We start from the raw sequence: 14,894 nt of genomic DNA on the forward strand, positions 1-14,894 counted from the left end.
ATTTTTTTTTTCAACGTTTATTTATTTTTGGGATAGAGAGAGACAGAGCATGAACGGGGGAGGGGCAGAGAGAGAGGGAGACACAGAATGGGAAACAGGCTCCAGGCTCTGAGCCATCAGCCCAGAGCCTGACGCGGGGCTCGAACTCACGGACCGCGAGATCGTGACCTGGCTGAAGTCGGACGCTTAACCGACTGCGCCACCCAGGCGCCCCCCGAACAGCTTTTAATTACATGAGAGAACAAGCTCAATCTTGACATTTAATTGTGAAGAGTGAATGCATTCAAGTTCATTTACATAAATTTTAAGTAAAATATTTAAATGTTTTGTTTTCTGAAGTAATAATATAACAGATATGTTCAGATACCTATAGCCAGATTTCTTTGAGCGGAATTTGATCTAACTATTGAAATAGTCTTCCTTAGTTTAAGCTCATTGAATCTTCCTTTTACTATGCACCGAAGTATGAAATATGAATTATTTTCCATCTTCATGAGGAACAGGAATCAGGAACGAGTTACCTCTTACTTTGAGAGCCCCACATGAACAACTTTGGATTATTATTATCGAAGATATCTGGGCTTTATCTGCATATTGATCACTCATCTACATACCACACATGGCTAATTTTCCTGATCTGGATTGCAGAAAAAAAATGGACAAAGACACTCTTTGGGCTCTAAACCTAGTTCTGCCATTAATTTGATGTGCCACAGGGTTTCCATTTAATTATCTGTAAAATGAAGGCACTCATCATGTGTTCTCTGAGCTGTCTTTTGCTGTAACCCTCTTATAGTCTATAATACCCAAGTCTGAGCTTGGCCCTGTACTGCTGCTCAGAAATGTGCAGGAATGACCACAGTCCAAACGTTAATTTCCCAGATGTGCTTCCACATTTCTGAGCATGTTTCACTCTGTGAACTCAGCTTTCAACAGCCTACTTTTTATCATCTCTACCTGTTGAAATGTGACTCATTCTTAAAGGTCTAGCTCAAAGGCCAATATTTCTCTGAAGTTTTCCTAATCCCTATACCTGAAACTGACCATTCTTGCCCACAACTATCCAAATAATTTGTTTACATATTTAAAAATATCTATTAGGTATCATTTTACCCTCTATGGATGGATACACTTTATCTCTTCTATTAAATTATAAACATCTCAAGGGAAGAAAAGGCTTATTTGTCTGACAACACATGGACATTCCCACTCTCCATACCAGTCCAGTCCCTATTTTCAACAACCCCCACCCCTGATCTGCCTAGTCTAAGAAGGTATCTGTACTTCTCTTCTTCCTCTACTCCTGAATGGCTTTGACATCTGCTTTGACTCATGAATGGCTTTGACCCAGGGTTAAACGTCATCATTTCCAGGACCCAAGAAGTTACCACAAATAGGGCAAAAACACAATTTGGGCAGATTTAAAAACCCATTTGTTGGTGGTAATCACAGGAGCCATTAGGACAATCCAGGGGCTATGGAGAGGGTGACCATACAACTAATTATCTAAACAAAGACACTTCTAAGAGTTAAAGGGAAAATTAGTAATAATGATTCTGGGATAACAGGTGTATCAGCAGGAAAGCCAAGACGTGTGGCCACCCTACACCTGGGCATTCTTTTCTAGCCTCCAGAGTGGCTTATACGTTGTTCACATTTCCATGGCCAATTCCTTCTCTGCATTCTCCTTTTTCACAAAGCAACTGGCATATTTCTGATATACTGGTTTATTAAGAAGAGTTTAGACACTGAAAAGTAATCACAGCCGTGATAGCATAAATAAATATCTGTACACTCAAGACAGGCCATGTCATAGCCCTGCCCTTACCAGAGGGCAGGCTTCAGCAGTGTAGACTGGCAATGACATAGGACTTTTGGAGGGGATTTCTCACACTATTTTTACTTCTCACCTGGAGGCTTCAAAGTATAAACGGGAAGTCAATGAAATGAAGTAAGATCTTATTCCCAAGGTTAATTTTGGGTAAATCTCAATATAACATTATAAAAATAAAGAGCTATATTTAAAGTTATAGGCTGTCCAAGGCCTTAGTACACTTCCCATTGATATTCTTTTATCTACCTTTAGTCCATTAATTGCCACCAGGTGAGAAACCATTAAGTTACTTATAAAAGGACTAAAAAACATTACAAGAGTTATTGTTATAGCAATATTACAGTTTTTAAAATTCAAATTATAATAATCTGAACTTAATTTTAAATATTTTATAGCGTAGCTTTTCAGATGGGAGTTAAAACAGAACAAATCAATAGAGCCAGGGGTATAATACAGCAGAGCTATTTCAATTAAACATTATGTAAGAGTAATTTCACAATTTAAAAACTTTCAACAAGCTAAAACATTCTGTCTTATCACTTCCGCAACCACACTACTGTAAAGTTATGTGCAGACAAGAGTTACGCAATAAGAGTTATCATTTACAAGCCCAGGAAGAGGAAGGGGCAGGGAACCAAGTACACTGAGTGATTCCTGTGCCAAATACTGTGACAGGTGCTGTGAGGTTGCCCGCGTCCATAAGCCTCTTGACCACGAACCCTGAGAACCTCCTGCTCAGGGTCGGCACTCAGCCCCTGGACTAGGTCCTGGGACCTAACCCGTGTTCCGTCCACCGTTATCACCTACGTGGGGTACCACCACCCCAACTCTCAAGAAGTCCCTGTTAAAAAGGTTACCATGAAGAAATGTCACTGTATGACTGCCACAGACATCAGGGTCTAAGTCATGTTAGATTTTGGTGAACAAAATAGGTCTACAAAATGTCTGACAGTTTTATTTGTTGCTTCAGGTTAAGAAGCATTTACACACATCAGCTACTTCTTCTGGCCCCTCCTCATGAAACTTGAGGAGGTGGGAACTAATTAGGTGGCCTCGGTCACAGCATGAAAGAGCTCTTCAAACTTTCCCATTTTTACCTCTTCTATCTTTTTTTTTTTTTTTTTTTTGGCCACAAAGGATCACAGCATAAGCTTCTTGTTTTGCTCCCCAGCTGCCTCCTACCTTCTAGTTGACTGCACGGCTCCCTGAGGACAAGGGAGATTCATGTTCATTCTTGTGACTCCTGGGACACCCAACACAGTGCTCTCCCCAGGGTTTAGATACATTTGCCCCTGGCCTTCGTCCTTTCTTCAGGTTGACTGCACTCTCTGTAGTTTGCTTGCAGTGACCACTGTTCGGCCCTTTATATCTCTTACATTACCATGAACTCTAAGCTAGAAATAGTAGGGACTAATTCGCATCTGCAGCTACTGCACAGGAATCTAGGAAAAAGCTCACAAATCACCTTTTTAAGGTAATGAACTGATAAGCTGTTTTAAAATATTGTGTTCTACTGACTTGTACGTCCAGATCTTATTTACCTGAAGACTCGAGTGAATATGGTCAAGAAGTGAAGAAGATCAAGAGCAAAAGGTATTTCAAACGTTTGTTTTTAGAAACAGTACGCCATGGTCAAGTCGATTTGTGAAACGGGGCATACTGTATCTATCGCCCTCTTGGGGACTCACTGTGTTAGCAAATAAAAGGCCCCAAGAAGTCCTGCAGTAAAGACATAGGATTAATTTTGTTCAAAGCAGTATTTCCCCAAATTATTTCACCACGGAACCCTTTCTCCCATGTGACATTTACTCATATCCTAAGAAACCAAGGTTTCTCTGAACACACTGTGGGAAATGCTGACCTAACGTGTTGTCTCTTTCCTTTGAATTGTAGAAATCCCTCCAAACTAAAGCTTTTAGATCAATTTACAGAACAGTCAAAAATATTTCTGTTAGGGTTTATGATGCAAATCCCATTTCTTTTTTTTTTTTTTTAAATTTTTTTTTCAACGTTTTTATTTATTTTTGGGACAGAGAGAGACAGAGCATGAACGGGGGAGGGGCAGAGAGAGAGAGGGAAACACAGAATCGGAAACAGGCTCCAGGCTCCGAGCCATCAGCCCAGAGCCTGACGCGGGGCTCAAACTCACGGACCGTGAGATCGTGACCTGGCTGAAGTTGGATGCTTAACTGACTGCGCCACCCAGGCGCCCCCAAATCCCATTTCATCTTTAAGACAGCAGGCTACATCAGATGAAGCCTAGGGTTCTGTGGTCTTAGCTCATGCATTTCATGTGGAGGACGTAGTGGGTGTGGCCTCTTACCTCTGAGCACCCTGAGGAGCAAAGGCTGACAGTCTGGCCAATGTGGGAGAGGGCTGCCCAACAGCACCAAACCTCACAGGCTGTAAGAGCAACAGCCAGCACTCATGAGTTCTGACAGCCTCCACTACGTTGTGAGCGTGAAACAGTGCTGTTCACCCACTAATTCTCCCTTAGAGCTATGCAAAGCCGAAAAACACAATAAGAGCAGGATGTGATTATGAAAATGCAAGATCTATGTAAACACAAAAATGTAATATTCTAGCTATCCTGAGGATACCTCATTAACGTTAAGTTGATTACAAATTACAGGTATCTCAGAGAAGCTGCTGTAAGGAAGGAAAGCATCAAACATTCTAATCATGTGATGGAAGAAATTGCCCCTAATGGTGTTTAAAACTTATTTTAGAAAAAAATTAAACTTCTCACTTTTACCAGTCTCAAAAATGAAAACAAAACAAAACTGAGCAAATTTTCTCTGATTGCAGAGAAATACGAAAAAAAAAATCTTTGCTATGTATGTGTAGAAAATAGTGTATGCTTTAGAAATCAATTCAGATATATTCTTGAAAAGCTAACAACTATTTAATCCAACTGAGAGAGGTGTTTCTGAATCCTGCTTTCTAAAACAACAACAAAAGAATAAGCTCTTTCATATACAGCGAAGTCAGAGGAATAATTTTTCCAACAGAGCCACATGAAGCATGAGATAGGAAAGCACATCTTAACAAGAGCGCCTAAGTATGTCTGGTATATCGTCTGTCTTAAGATGTCTCTCTCACTCGGGCTCCATAAAAGTACAAACAACAACTCACCATGTCGTAAGTTGTTACAATCTTCTTTAGAACCTCAGGCACGATTCCCTGCAACTCCATCGTGGGATACTGCTCGCTAAGATTCAGGACCACGAGGGGTGTGTTATCAGCTCCCAGAAAGCGGGGAGATACCGCCAACATGCACTGCATGAGATTGGCCACAGAGGAGAGGCCACACAGCTCTTTGAATGACACCACTGCATTCTGTTAAGAGGAAAGAAAGGAGGCACTTTGTAATTAACCAGAGGCCTTAATTTCTCACGGATATTTTACTTGATATACTTGATTATATTTGAACTGCCTGATACAATGGTTATTAACAATGTTATGACAGAATTAGCTAATGATTATTTTATTCCAGGAAAAATTGGCTATTTTCCAAAGTAAATACAGTTATAGACATTTGCAATACCAATTTATCAGAAGTAAAATTCTTCTGAAGGGTAAAGCCTCTTTTCCGATCAAAGTTCACAGTGGTGCTAAGGCTGGTATGCAATCATGAGCAAACAAAAAGAATGCCTTCTGTACTCAAAAGAGGTAAAGAAAAAAAAATCGGGTTTAAAGTAAGTGTCAAATATGTTAGCCATCAGAAAGGGAAAAGGGTATTTGTGAGACAGAAACTTGAATGTCTCTCATCTGGTTATGCCGGCTCCAAATCTAAGGAATTTTTTTTGGGGGGGGGTGTGGTTTAAACAACAAATTTATTATCTCACTTATGGAGGCTAGAAGTCCAAGATCAAGGTTTTGATATGGTCTGTTCCTCTGAGGGCATAAGAAAGTCTGCTCTATCTCTGCTTTTTAGCTTTGAAAGTCATATAAAGATGAAGGCAGTGATCTGCCAGCCAAGGGATGCCAAAGATGGCCAGTAAACCACCAGAAAATTGAAAGGGACTGTGAGGGCACTGCAGTTTACTGGGGAGGCCTGCCCACCGGGAGACCGTCCCTATTAGTGTGCCCACTGATTTCAAGGTTTCTCCCTCTCTCTTTTTGCTAATCACCAGAGGTATGCCATTAAAATATCCGTTAAAGAAAACCTCTTGAGAGTGTAAAACACCATAAGCTGGCATTCTTTGAGCACTTACCAAGTGCGAAGCTACAGTAGGCATACTTACTACGTACTACCTCCTCTAATTCTCTCAAAGAGCCAGGCAGTGGGTGAAGAAACTGAGTCTTGGCTGTAACCTCTCTCTGTTATTTCTCTAAGGACACACAGCTGGTAAGTGAAGGAGTCAAGATTTTGCCCGAATCTGCCGATGTTGAGACCTATGCTTTTAATCACTATGCTATAACAACAGGTACATCCTAACCAGAATAGGAGTTATTCCAGACACACATGGGGTCCCTATCTGGGCATGGCGGCCAGAGGGGAGGAGTCGGGCCTTCCAAGTCCTGTGCCTTCTGCTCTCAGATACCCCAGTCTTAGAAATGAGTAGCACTTTGCTTTAGATTTAAACATTTTCTTCTTATTAGTAGCTCTTTAAACATGGACATCAAACTCAATGTTATTTTGCTCAAAATCACCTGTATGTCGACTGCTTGTGACAATAAACCACGGCTGTGATATCGACAGCAGGGTCTCCCAATAACTCCATCACCCCTTCCTGTTTTATTTTCTTCACAGCCCTTGCTTGTGTCTGCAACTGACCTATGTGCTCATTCGCCTACCTGCTCACGGTCTGATTCCCTCCCCCACTGCCCACTCCCAACTAAAGGGACCGCTTGTTCACAGCTGCGTCCTCATGGCCCAGACTGCATGCCTGGCAGGTGCTCGTTAAACCCCGCCACCGACTGCCCTGTCGGGGTCAGTGCAGACACGCAGCTCTGGAAACAGGATGTTCGAGCTCTGGAGAATCTTCACGGGAAGGCTGTGTCACACACACAACAGCAGCCCTGTGGCAGGGGACCGTGTGGCTTGCTCAGAGCTGAGGGTTTACCAAACCATTTTCACCCTGAGAAACAGGGAAAAGCCCTTTGGGTTTCTGTTATGCTTTTACTTGGAGAGAAAGAGAATAAAATTTCTCCATTGTGGTAAGGTCTTTTTAGTAATGAGGTATCTATAACATCAGTACAGGGTTGAAATCTGAATATTCTGAATCAGGTTTACTTGCTGCTGGCATTCTTCTCATAATGGTTATATATATATATATATATACATATATATATATATATATACACACACACACACACACATACATGTATAAAATCAACTGATACATTATATATATAATACATATATATATACACATATATAACGCACATATACATAATACAAACACATGCCGAGCAGCTACCACAGATGTGGCTCTCTCACACACTGGGCCGGGTTAGGGCCGCTTAGCTCTGTGAGGCAGGCCTTAGTATATTGCTGGACATGTGGACGATCCTTAATTACACATTAATTCCTGATTGCTTTTAGTGATTATACAGTTTAGAGGTAATCATTATCTTAGACTTCTAATAAATATAGATGCCACATGTCTTTTACTTAAACAATTAAATAGCTGTCCTCTAAAATCAAGAGGAGGCTCAAAACACAAATGCAATGGCTCACTTAAGGGCTTGCTATTTTCCTAGTACTGAAGCTCCAGAAGAAAGGACTGGAACCTGTCCCTTTTATTTTGGTAAGTCCTCAAAGTGTGCTCCAGCTAAAGATAATAAAGATTATTTATTCAGAAAAACCAGAGATTCCCGTGTACATTCTTAGAAAAAAAAATGGGGATCCATTTTTTTGCAGACAAGGACTAGGATTAACAAGGACTAGGATATGGTTGAGACAGAAAATTTATTTTAATATTAATAACATTTCATTTCATTTCAATAAAAATTGATTCTAATACATTATCAATATTTTCAATACCAACTACAGTTTTGGAAACTTAAATGATAAAAAAATGAGACCAGTGGTAAATGGTCTAATAACGAATTAGAATTTACAAATTATTTAAAATCAAACACAGTATTATAAAAACAAACCCTTCCAAAGCCTTCATGTGAAGAAAAGCCGTTGAGTAAATACTTAACCACAAGAACGTACCTGCATGTTCTCTCTCAGATCTGTGGCATCACGTATAGGGGGCTGGGCATTCTTGAACACCTCATCTACAGTTTTAATCCACAATGTTCTTAAAGATGCATATTCCCTGGATTTCTTCCCTTTTCTCACAGAAAGGCCCCTTTTATGTGGTTTCCCTCCTCCTCTTCGGTTAGTAATGGCCACGTGGACAAACAAAGAAGCGTGTGCTAGGACCTCTCCAGTCAGTGACTGCAAGGGGACATGGCGGTAGCCTGTTTGTAAACATTCAAAGGGGATTGTGTACTGACCAATGAACTCATCCCCAATGTAGTCATCATCTAGTACAACAAAGCGCACCATGGCCAGTTCAGGAAGGTTGATTTGAAATTCAAAGCTTTCATCAAAAATGGGAGCATCCCCATTCTGGTGCACTGTTTTTGTCCTTTGTTCCGCACAGTCGGCAGGGATTCCGTGAATTTCAACATAGACGTAAGGATCCACTACATCACCTTTGGCACCTGATCCTTTGGGTTTGGGAAAGTTCTGCCCGCTAATGATTTTAATGTGAAGAAGCTGAGGTGAAACCCCAGGGACGGAGTCCTTTGTGTTGGCACTGAAGAAAGACACTTCCTCCCTCATGATGGCCGGCCGAAGGACATAGCCACAGTTCCCATTCTGCCTGAACCAGCCAATATTCAGGTCCATCATCAGGCCTGGGGTCTGAAAGTTCATGGCTACGATCTGACAACCACACTTCCAAAAGTCTTGAGGGTTCATGTTACTGGAGTCAATTCTCATGGGGCTGGGGAAAACCCTAGCAAGGAAACGTTTGTTGTAATTTACAAAGTCCCCTGGATTCTCATTGGCATATTTGCTGGCAAGCACTTCGTTAAATGAACACACTTCCCAGTACTTCTGAACCTGAAATGACACCTGAAATTCTTTGAACTGAACCGACTTGCAGATGCTCACCAGTTCAGACAGTTCTTTACATAGCTGAAATCGCTTCACAGGCACATTGTTGGGCTGCTCCACGTTCTCCTTTCCCATCCTCTGAGACATTTCTGCTCCCTCATCTTCATCAGTAACATCCCCTTCTACGCCTGAGCAATTTGAGGACAGCTTCTTGGCTTTAATTAGTATCCTCCCCTTCAGGACATCTGGGGATGGCAGATAAGATTCCTCCACATTGGGTGATGTTGTATAGAGCTTGTCTCCTAAAATTTTCTTCATGTGCTGAACCATTACCTTCTGCTGTTTAATAGAACAGTGATTTTCTAAACATAAGATAAGAGGATACTCGGAAGCAAAGAATGCGTACTTGTTAATAATATCAATGACACTGCGGAAGACTATCTGAGAGGTCATGGTGTGGCCCGTGTAAATTACAGGTTCATTATCTGGCCCGTCCCATACATCTAACTCAACACTCCGGCAACCCATTTTAAGAGCTCGGATGTATCCCGTGATATCAGAGGGACCTCGGAACTGATCCTCTATTAAGTATGTATTATGAGATGAGTTTATAAAGTAATGAGACAAAGGTTGCTTCATATCTTGACAGACCTTCTTATGTTCCGGATCAAATATATAACAGTCAGGTGACATAAGGTAGTTAGTGAACCCATCTATGGAAAGCCAGCCCTTTTCCTTACCTTCTTTGGATGGCTCATATTTGTGAATAATCTCAAGGCTAATTTCCTCATTTATATGTGCCACACCCTGCTCTGCCTCAAGAAACATCATAAGGTCCTTGGTATCAAGAAATTCTTTATTGCTTGAAAACTGAACTAAAAGGAAATAAATTTCAGGTCTGGTACAAAGCTCATGGAAAACCTCAACAAATTCTTCCTTTGTGACTTCAGTACCAGCTTTGTCCTTGGATTTGTGCAATTCTTTGAACTTGAGCTCAATTTTGCTAGTTTTTAAACCGGGATTGAGGTTTCTGATGCACTGCACAGCATTACACAGAGTTATATGTCCAAGGTCTTCTACATCAATTTCACTAAACATGTGTGAAACCCAAGAAGTCCTCATGTTGTCTTGGCTACTTTCTAACATATCAAGTGTATGTTTTCCATAAGAAATTAGGTACCGCAGTCCCGTAACCCAGATGTTCGCAACATCTGCAGAGTTGGCAACCAAATCAAGTGACTCATAATTCTCTCCGTATATGACTGAAAATGCGCAGTCTTCAGATATCTGGTCAGAAATGCCATTGCTGCGGAATATGTCTGTATTTTTTCCCGTCCTCACTTCCTTAATGGATTTAATGTCAATCTTGGCTTTCTCAGAATCCTTCTTAGATGGCTCCCACCTCAGGCTCTGCATGTCGGCATCCAGTAAAAAATACCTGTGGTAAATCCTGGAGTTGGAGCGAACCTTTTTGAGTTCTGAACCCTCAACCATCGAATTGATGCAATCACTTGCACTGCTGATCTTCTTCTCTGTTGGCATGCTACTAAACGAGACTGTCTTCTTCCGTTCTCTTTTCTGTTTTGTACCATCCTGGGAGAAAAAAATAGTGTATAAGAATAACATAAACACAGGCATCTATGTTCAAGACTAGGAATAAAAATTAAATTTTTTAGGGGCTCCTGGGTGGCTCAGCTGGTTAAGTGTCCAACTCCTGATCTTGGCTCCGGGCATGAGCTCATGGTTCATGAGACTGAGCCCTGCGCTGGGCTCTGTGCTGATAGCACTGAGCCTGCTTAGGCTTCTCTCTCTACTCTATCTCTGCCCCTTCCCCCCCCCCCTTTCCCGACACACACGCATGCTCTCACTCTGTCTCTCTCTAAATAAATAAACATTTAAAAAAATTAAATTTCTTCAAGAAAATCATTCTGTTAAGATTTCTTATTGAATGTTCTGTGATAAATGATACTCAATCACTTACAGAGCTGAGAAGGGGCCCTGGAGTTTACAGCCTAATATAAACAAGTAAAAAAAAAAATCATTATTGAATAATTGCAGTCCGTGGGTGTCAAAAAACACAATTTCAATAATACACAATGAAATCCTGTACAGAGAGCTGGCTACATAATTTTCAGAGCTCAGGGAAAAATGAAAATGCAGGACTCCTTGTCCAAAATCGTTAAGAATTTTAAGGTGACAGAAGAGCATTAAGCCAAAGTGCAGGACCCTTCTGAGTGTGGGGCCTGCACAACCGCACAGGTCATACACCCACAAAGCAGGCTCTGCGTGTGTGCACATCTCCCATACTCGTGTTTCTCAAAGGGCTGTCACCACACCACTTGCCTCACAACCACCCGGGTTGCTGATTAGAAAGCAGATCCCTAGGCTCAGGGAATCAGATCTCCAAGGGTTAGTGCCCAGGAATTTGCATCGTAGGTAACACTCTGGGTGATGGGGATGCATACTAAAGTTTGAACACCACTTCCTGACCACTTGTATACACTAAGATGTCTAGACATTTCTGGAAACTATATATGCCAAAAGACCAGACAGAGCTAAGTAGGGACCACTAAATTGTGTGTTAAGTGAGTAGACACTGAAATCCCAGCAGAGATTCCTGGCTCATCAGAGTCTCCTATTAGATTAGTCACGGTTCTAAAGACTTCAGACAGGTATGGTTTTACTGTTGTGGGGGTAATGAATCTGCATCGGAGGCCTAGATTACAGCTGAGGGTGCTTCTAAATTCTAGAGTTGGGTTTATTAAAGCCTACTAGCATGCACCAGGCTAGTGCTTAGGACAATGTCACCTAGGTACTTCCAATATCAACAGGTTATTAACACTATCAAGTGAAAAACTTTCGGCAGCATCTATTTCTAAAGAAGTCTGTATCACCAACGGCACACCCCTTAACTTTCTCGCACAGTGTAATAGGTGCCCACCTTAAGATGTCAATGCCACACCTCTGTGTGTATTTTAAGTTCTTTCCCTGTGCAGACAGACACTTTTAGTATTTTCTTTACGTGCTCAAATGACCTCAAAGTCTCTTTCACGATTTTCACAATTTTAACCTAAAACATGCTATTGTCTTTCAGGAGGTACGTGAAATATTTGATAAAATTTCAGTAAGTCATTATATTCATACATAGGGAATAGACATGGAGATTGAGATAATATAACTTCCGTGGCAATAAAGAAAAGAGCATGAAAAATATTATACAAAAGCAATTCTAACTTTCCTGCTCTGGAAAGAATCTATTTTGAGTAAAACCTCTACATTTTAGAAAGTGATTATGCTATTCTCTGCATCTGCAATTTAAAACCACTCTTACTTTTTGACTACCTATACTTCCAAAAGCAATTTGCAGAAGGTAATTAAACTTAAACCTTAAATCATATGGGTATCATTTCCCTCAAAGTTTCAAAATGAACCATAGAGGCTTTTGTGATCTAAATGCCAAGATAAAACATAAAAGCCACAAGGCAGAGTATTTCTTTGCAATTGAATCCTCAGAACAATAAAGTGCAAAAGACATAAAAACTGTGGCAATTGTATCCATAAGATGCATTGTATCATAGCTGTTCCAGATCCCTAAAGCATAGACTGCCTTCTATCTATTCAAGCAAGTTGGCATGAAATTAAATTTGTAATCAGCCATGCATAAGGGCACGAAACAAATGTGTAAATTTCCTATTTTTCAGAATAAGGATTGTCTTTACCTTTAAAAACACACATGTACCTTCAGTAAAGACAACATAGTAATTAAGTAAGGGAATTTTATAGTCTTTATAAATTATATCTCTAGATGCCACTAGTAAAAAGAAGTCACAAAGATAAATGGAGGTGCTTATCCATTTATCCATTAAGAATATATATAGCATTTCCTCAACATTGTAATCTTTTATTCTGTCAGTTACAACATATTGATTCTAACTTACTACAATTGATACATTTCAAATTCATAGTTTTCTTTGTTATTAAGACGAAAAGGCCAAATTGCAAAGCACATTAATAACATTCTTCTGTGCTCACACACCCTCATCTGTGGGATAGGCAGGAACTTAAACACCATACTTGAGGCTTTAAAAACATTGCTTTGCTTTTCACAAGCCAGCCAGGTTTTGATTGGTGAGTTCTGATCATCCACTGTAGACACACGAACGTGATGGTCACCCAAGCACAGGCTGATGTAATGACAGCAAGGACCTCCCTCACCAGAGACTTTCCTGTCTCTTCTTCCCCCTCTACTGCTGTTGCCCAGAACCATCCTGTCCTCTCTAGAGTGCGCCAAAGCCTCCTTCCTCCCTGACAGATGAAGCTATTAGGAAACACGACAGAGGCATGTGCTTGCTCAGAGACCAAAAAGGAGAACAGGTGTGTGAGCTTGCCCTCACCAGCGGGTGGACCAGAATCACTGGCTGGAAACAACCGGAAGATGTGAAGGCAGGCCAGTCCCCTCTGGCCAAGAGTAAGGAAAGAGAAGGACAGAAGTCCTTGTGTGGGAGGGGAGGACAACTGAGGTTCAATGGCAGGAGATCCAGGCCCCCAACTTGCCCGAGTCCCAGAATCTTTACCTCACACCTACTCACTTCTACTTGGCTTTCACTTTTCAGTCCAGCAGTGATCAAGTACAGTTCACTCTTGACCAACGTGAGGGTTAGGGGCACCAACCCCCCACACAGTTGAAAAACCCATGTATAACTTGTGATGCCCCAAAAACTTAACTGCTCATAGCCTACTACCGACCGGAACCTTATCCATAACATAACTGGTTGATTAATAAAACATATTTTACATGCTATACGTATTACATACTATATTCTTACAACAAAGTAAGCCAGAGGAAATGTTATTAAGCAAAATGTCAGGAACAGAAAATACATTTACAGGACTAGATTGTATTTATTGACAAAAAGTCCATGTGTGAGGGGACTCACACATTCAAATCCACGTTGATCAAGGGTCAGCTGTATTGCATCAGTATCAGACCTGGAATCTATTTGCTGTGTTGTCTCTTAAGGTTAGCTGAATTTAACAGTGAAAAGTTATCAAACCATATGTGCTACATATATAGTCTTTTTACCTAAAGAAAACAAAATGCATATAACTTCCATGCACTCATCACCTAACACCAGAGGGAAAAAACACAAGTTTCTGCCGAGATGGAGGTGCCTCAAACTACTTTTAAAAAGAGCTGGCTCTTATAAGTCCTCACCATCTAAAGCTTCTGAGTGGTCAAAGAGAATGCAAATCTGGCCCATTGGTGGATTTCTGCTATCAGCACTTATTAACACCAAGAGAAGGAACAAAAGACAAATGTTCAGTCTGGAGGCAAATCGGCTTCCAAAAAACCCACCTCTACATCCACCCCAAAACGCTGAATTCTACATAAAGGCAGTGATGTCAGTGTGGGGATGGGGGCAGGACATAACAGAATGAAGAAGGGGAGGCAGTATGGAAACTAAGCAGCCGTTTGTCCCTCCAGTTTGAGTCAAGTTATTCAATTTCATTTATAAATAACATTAAAGAAAGACCTGAGATCTTTATGTTGATTGAAGGGGGCCTAGGATTAAAGAGAGTTAAGAAACACCAGGTTAAAGAAATGTCTATCCTTAAAAAAAGAAAACAAAACACCCCCAGAAACAACTTGAGACCCCTTAAAGGAGCACAGCAAGGCCTGGTCTTTCTTAAGCTCAGTAACAATAACCCTGAATTGAAGGAATAAGTCACGCTGAGCACATCAGAGTTACCTTGCCAAGGTTTTTCATTCATTGTTAAAACTTTGATGTGCTCTCCAAGATGAGCAAAAAAGGAAAAAAAAAAAAAAAAAGGGTGTAAGGCAAAATCGGTCACTTTGAAGGTCATTTTATACAATCATATGGATTGAAAGGAATAAAAGAAAAGCTAGGTACAGTCAGATGTTGCTTCCCACTCACGTGGAAGTCCTCTTACTGCAAATAACAGAAAGCTGCTTGGCCCATGGATTCTTCCCCTTGC

General features: G+C 40.9%; 1 protein-coding gene across 2 annotated transcripts in view; it reads right to left on the bottom strand.

Annotated features, from left to right (window-relative positions):
• The window catches only part of PLCL2 (phospholipase C like 2), a 197,632-nt gene that overhangs the window by 70,255 nt on the left and 112,483 nt on the right, over positions 1-14,894 (bottom strand). For both annotated transcript variants that reach the window (XM_040480116.1, XM_040480117.1), the window contains exons 2-3: positions 8,004-10,490; positions 4,970-5,173 (exon numbers count right to left, since the gene is read on the bottom strand). In XM_040480116.1, coding sequence (XP_040336050.1) covers positions 4,970-5,173; positions 8,004-10,490 — 2,691 coding nt within the window. The remainder of the gene's footprint in view (positions 1-4,969; positions 5,174-8,003; positions 10,491-14,894) is intronic.

The sequence above is a fragment of the Herpailurus yagouaroundi genome, unplaced genomic scaffold (genome assembly GCF_014898765.1).
Source record: "Herpailurus yagouaroundi ecotype Mexico unplaced genomic scaffold, PumYag 159, whole genome shotgun sequence".
NCBI classification, from domain to species: Eukaryota; Metazoa; Chordata; class Mammalia; order Carnivora; family Felidae; genus Herpailurus; species Herpailurus yagouaroundi.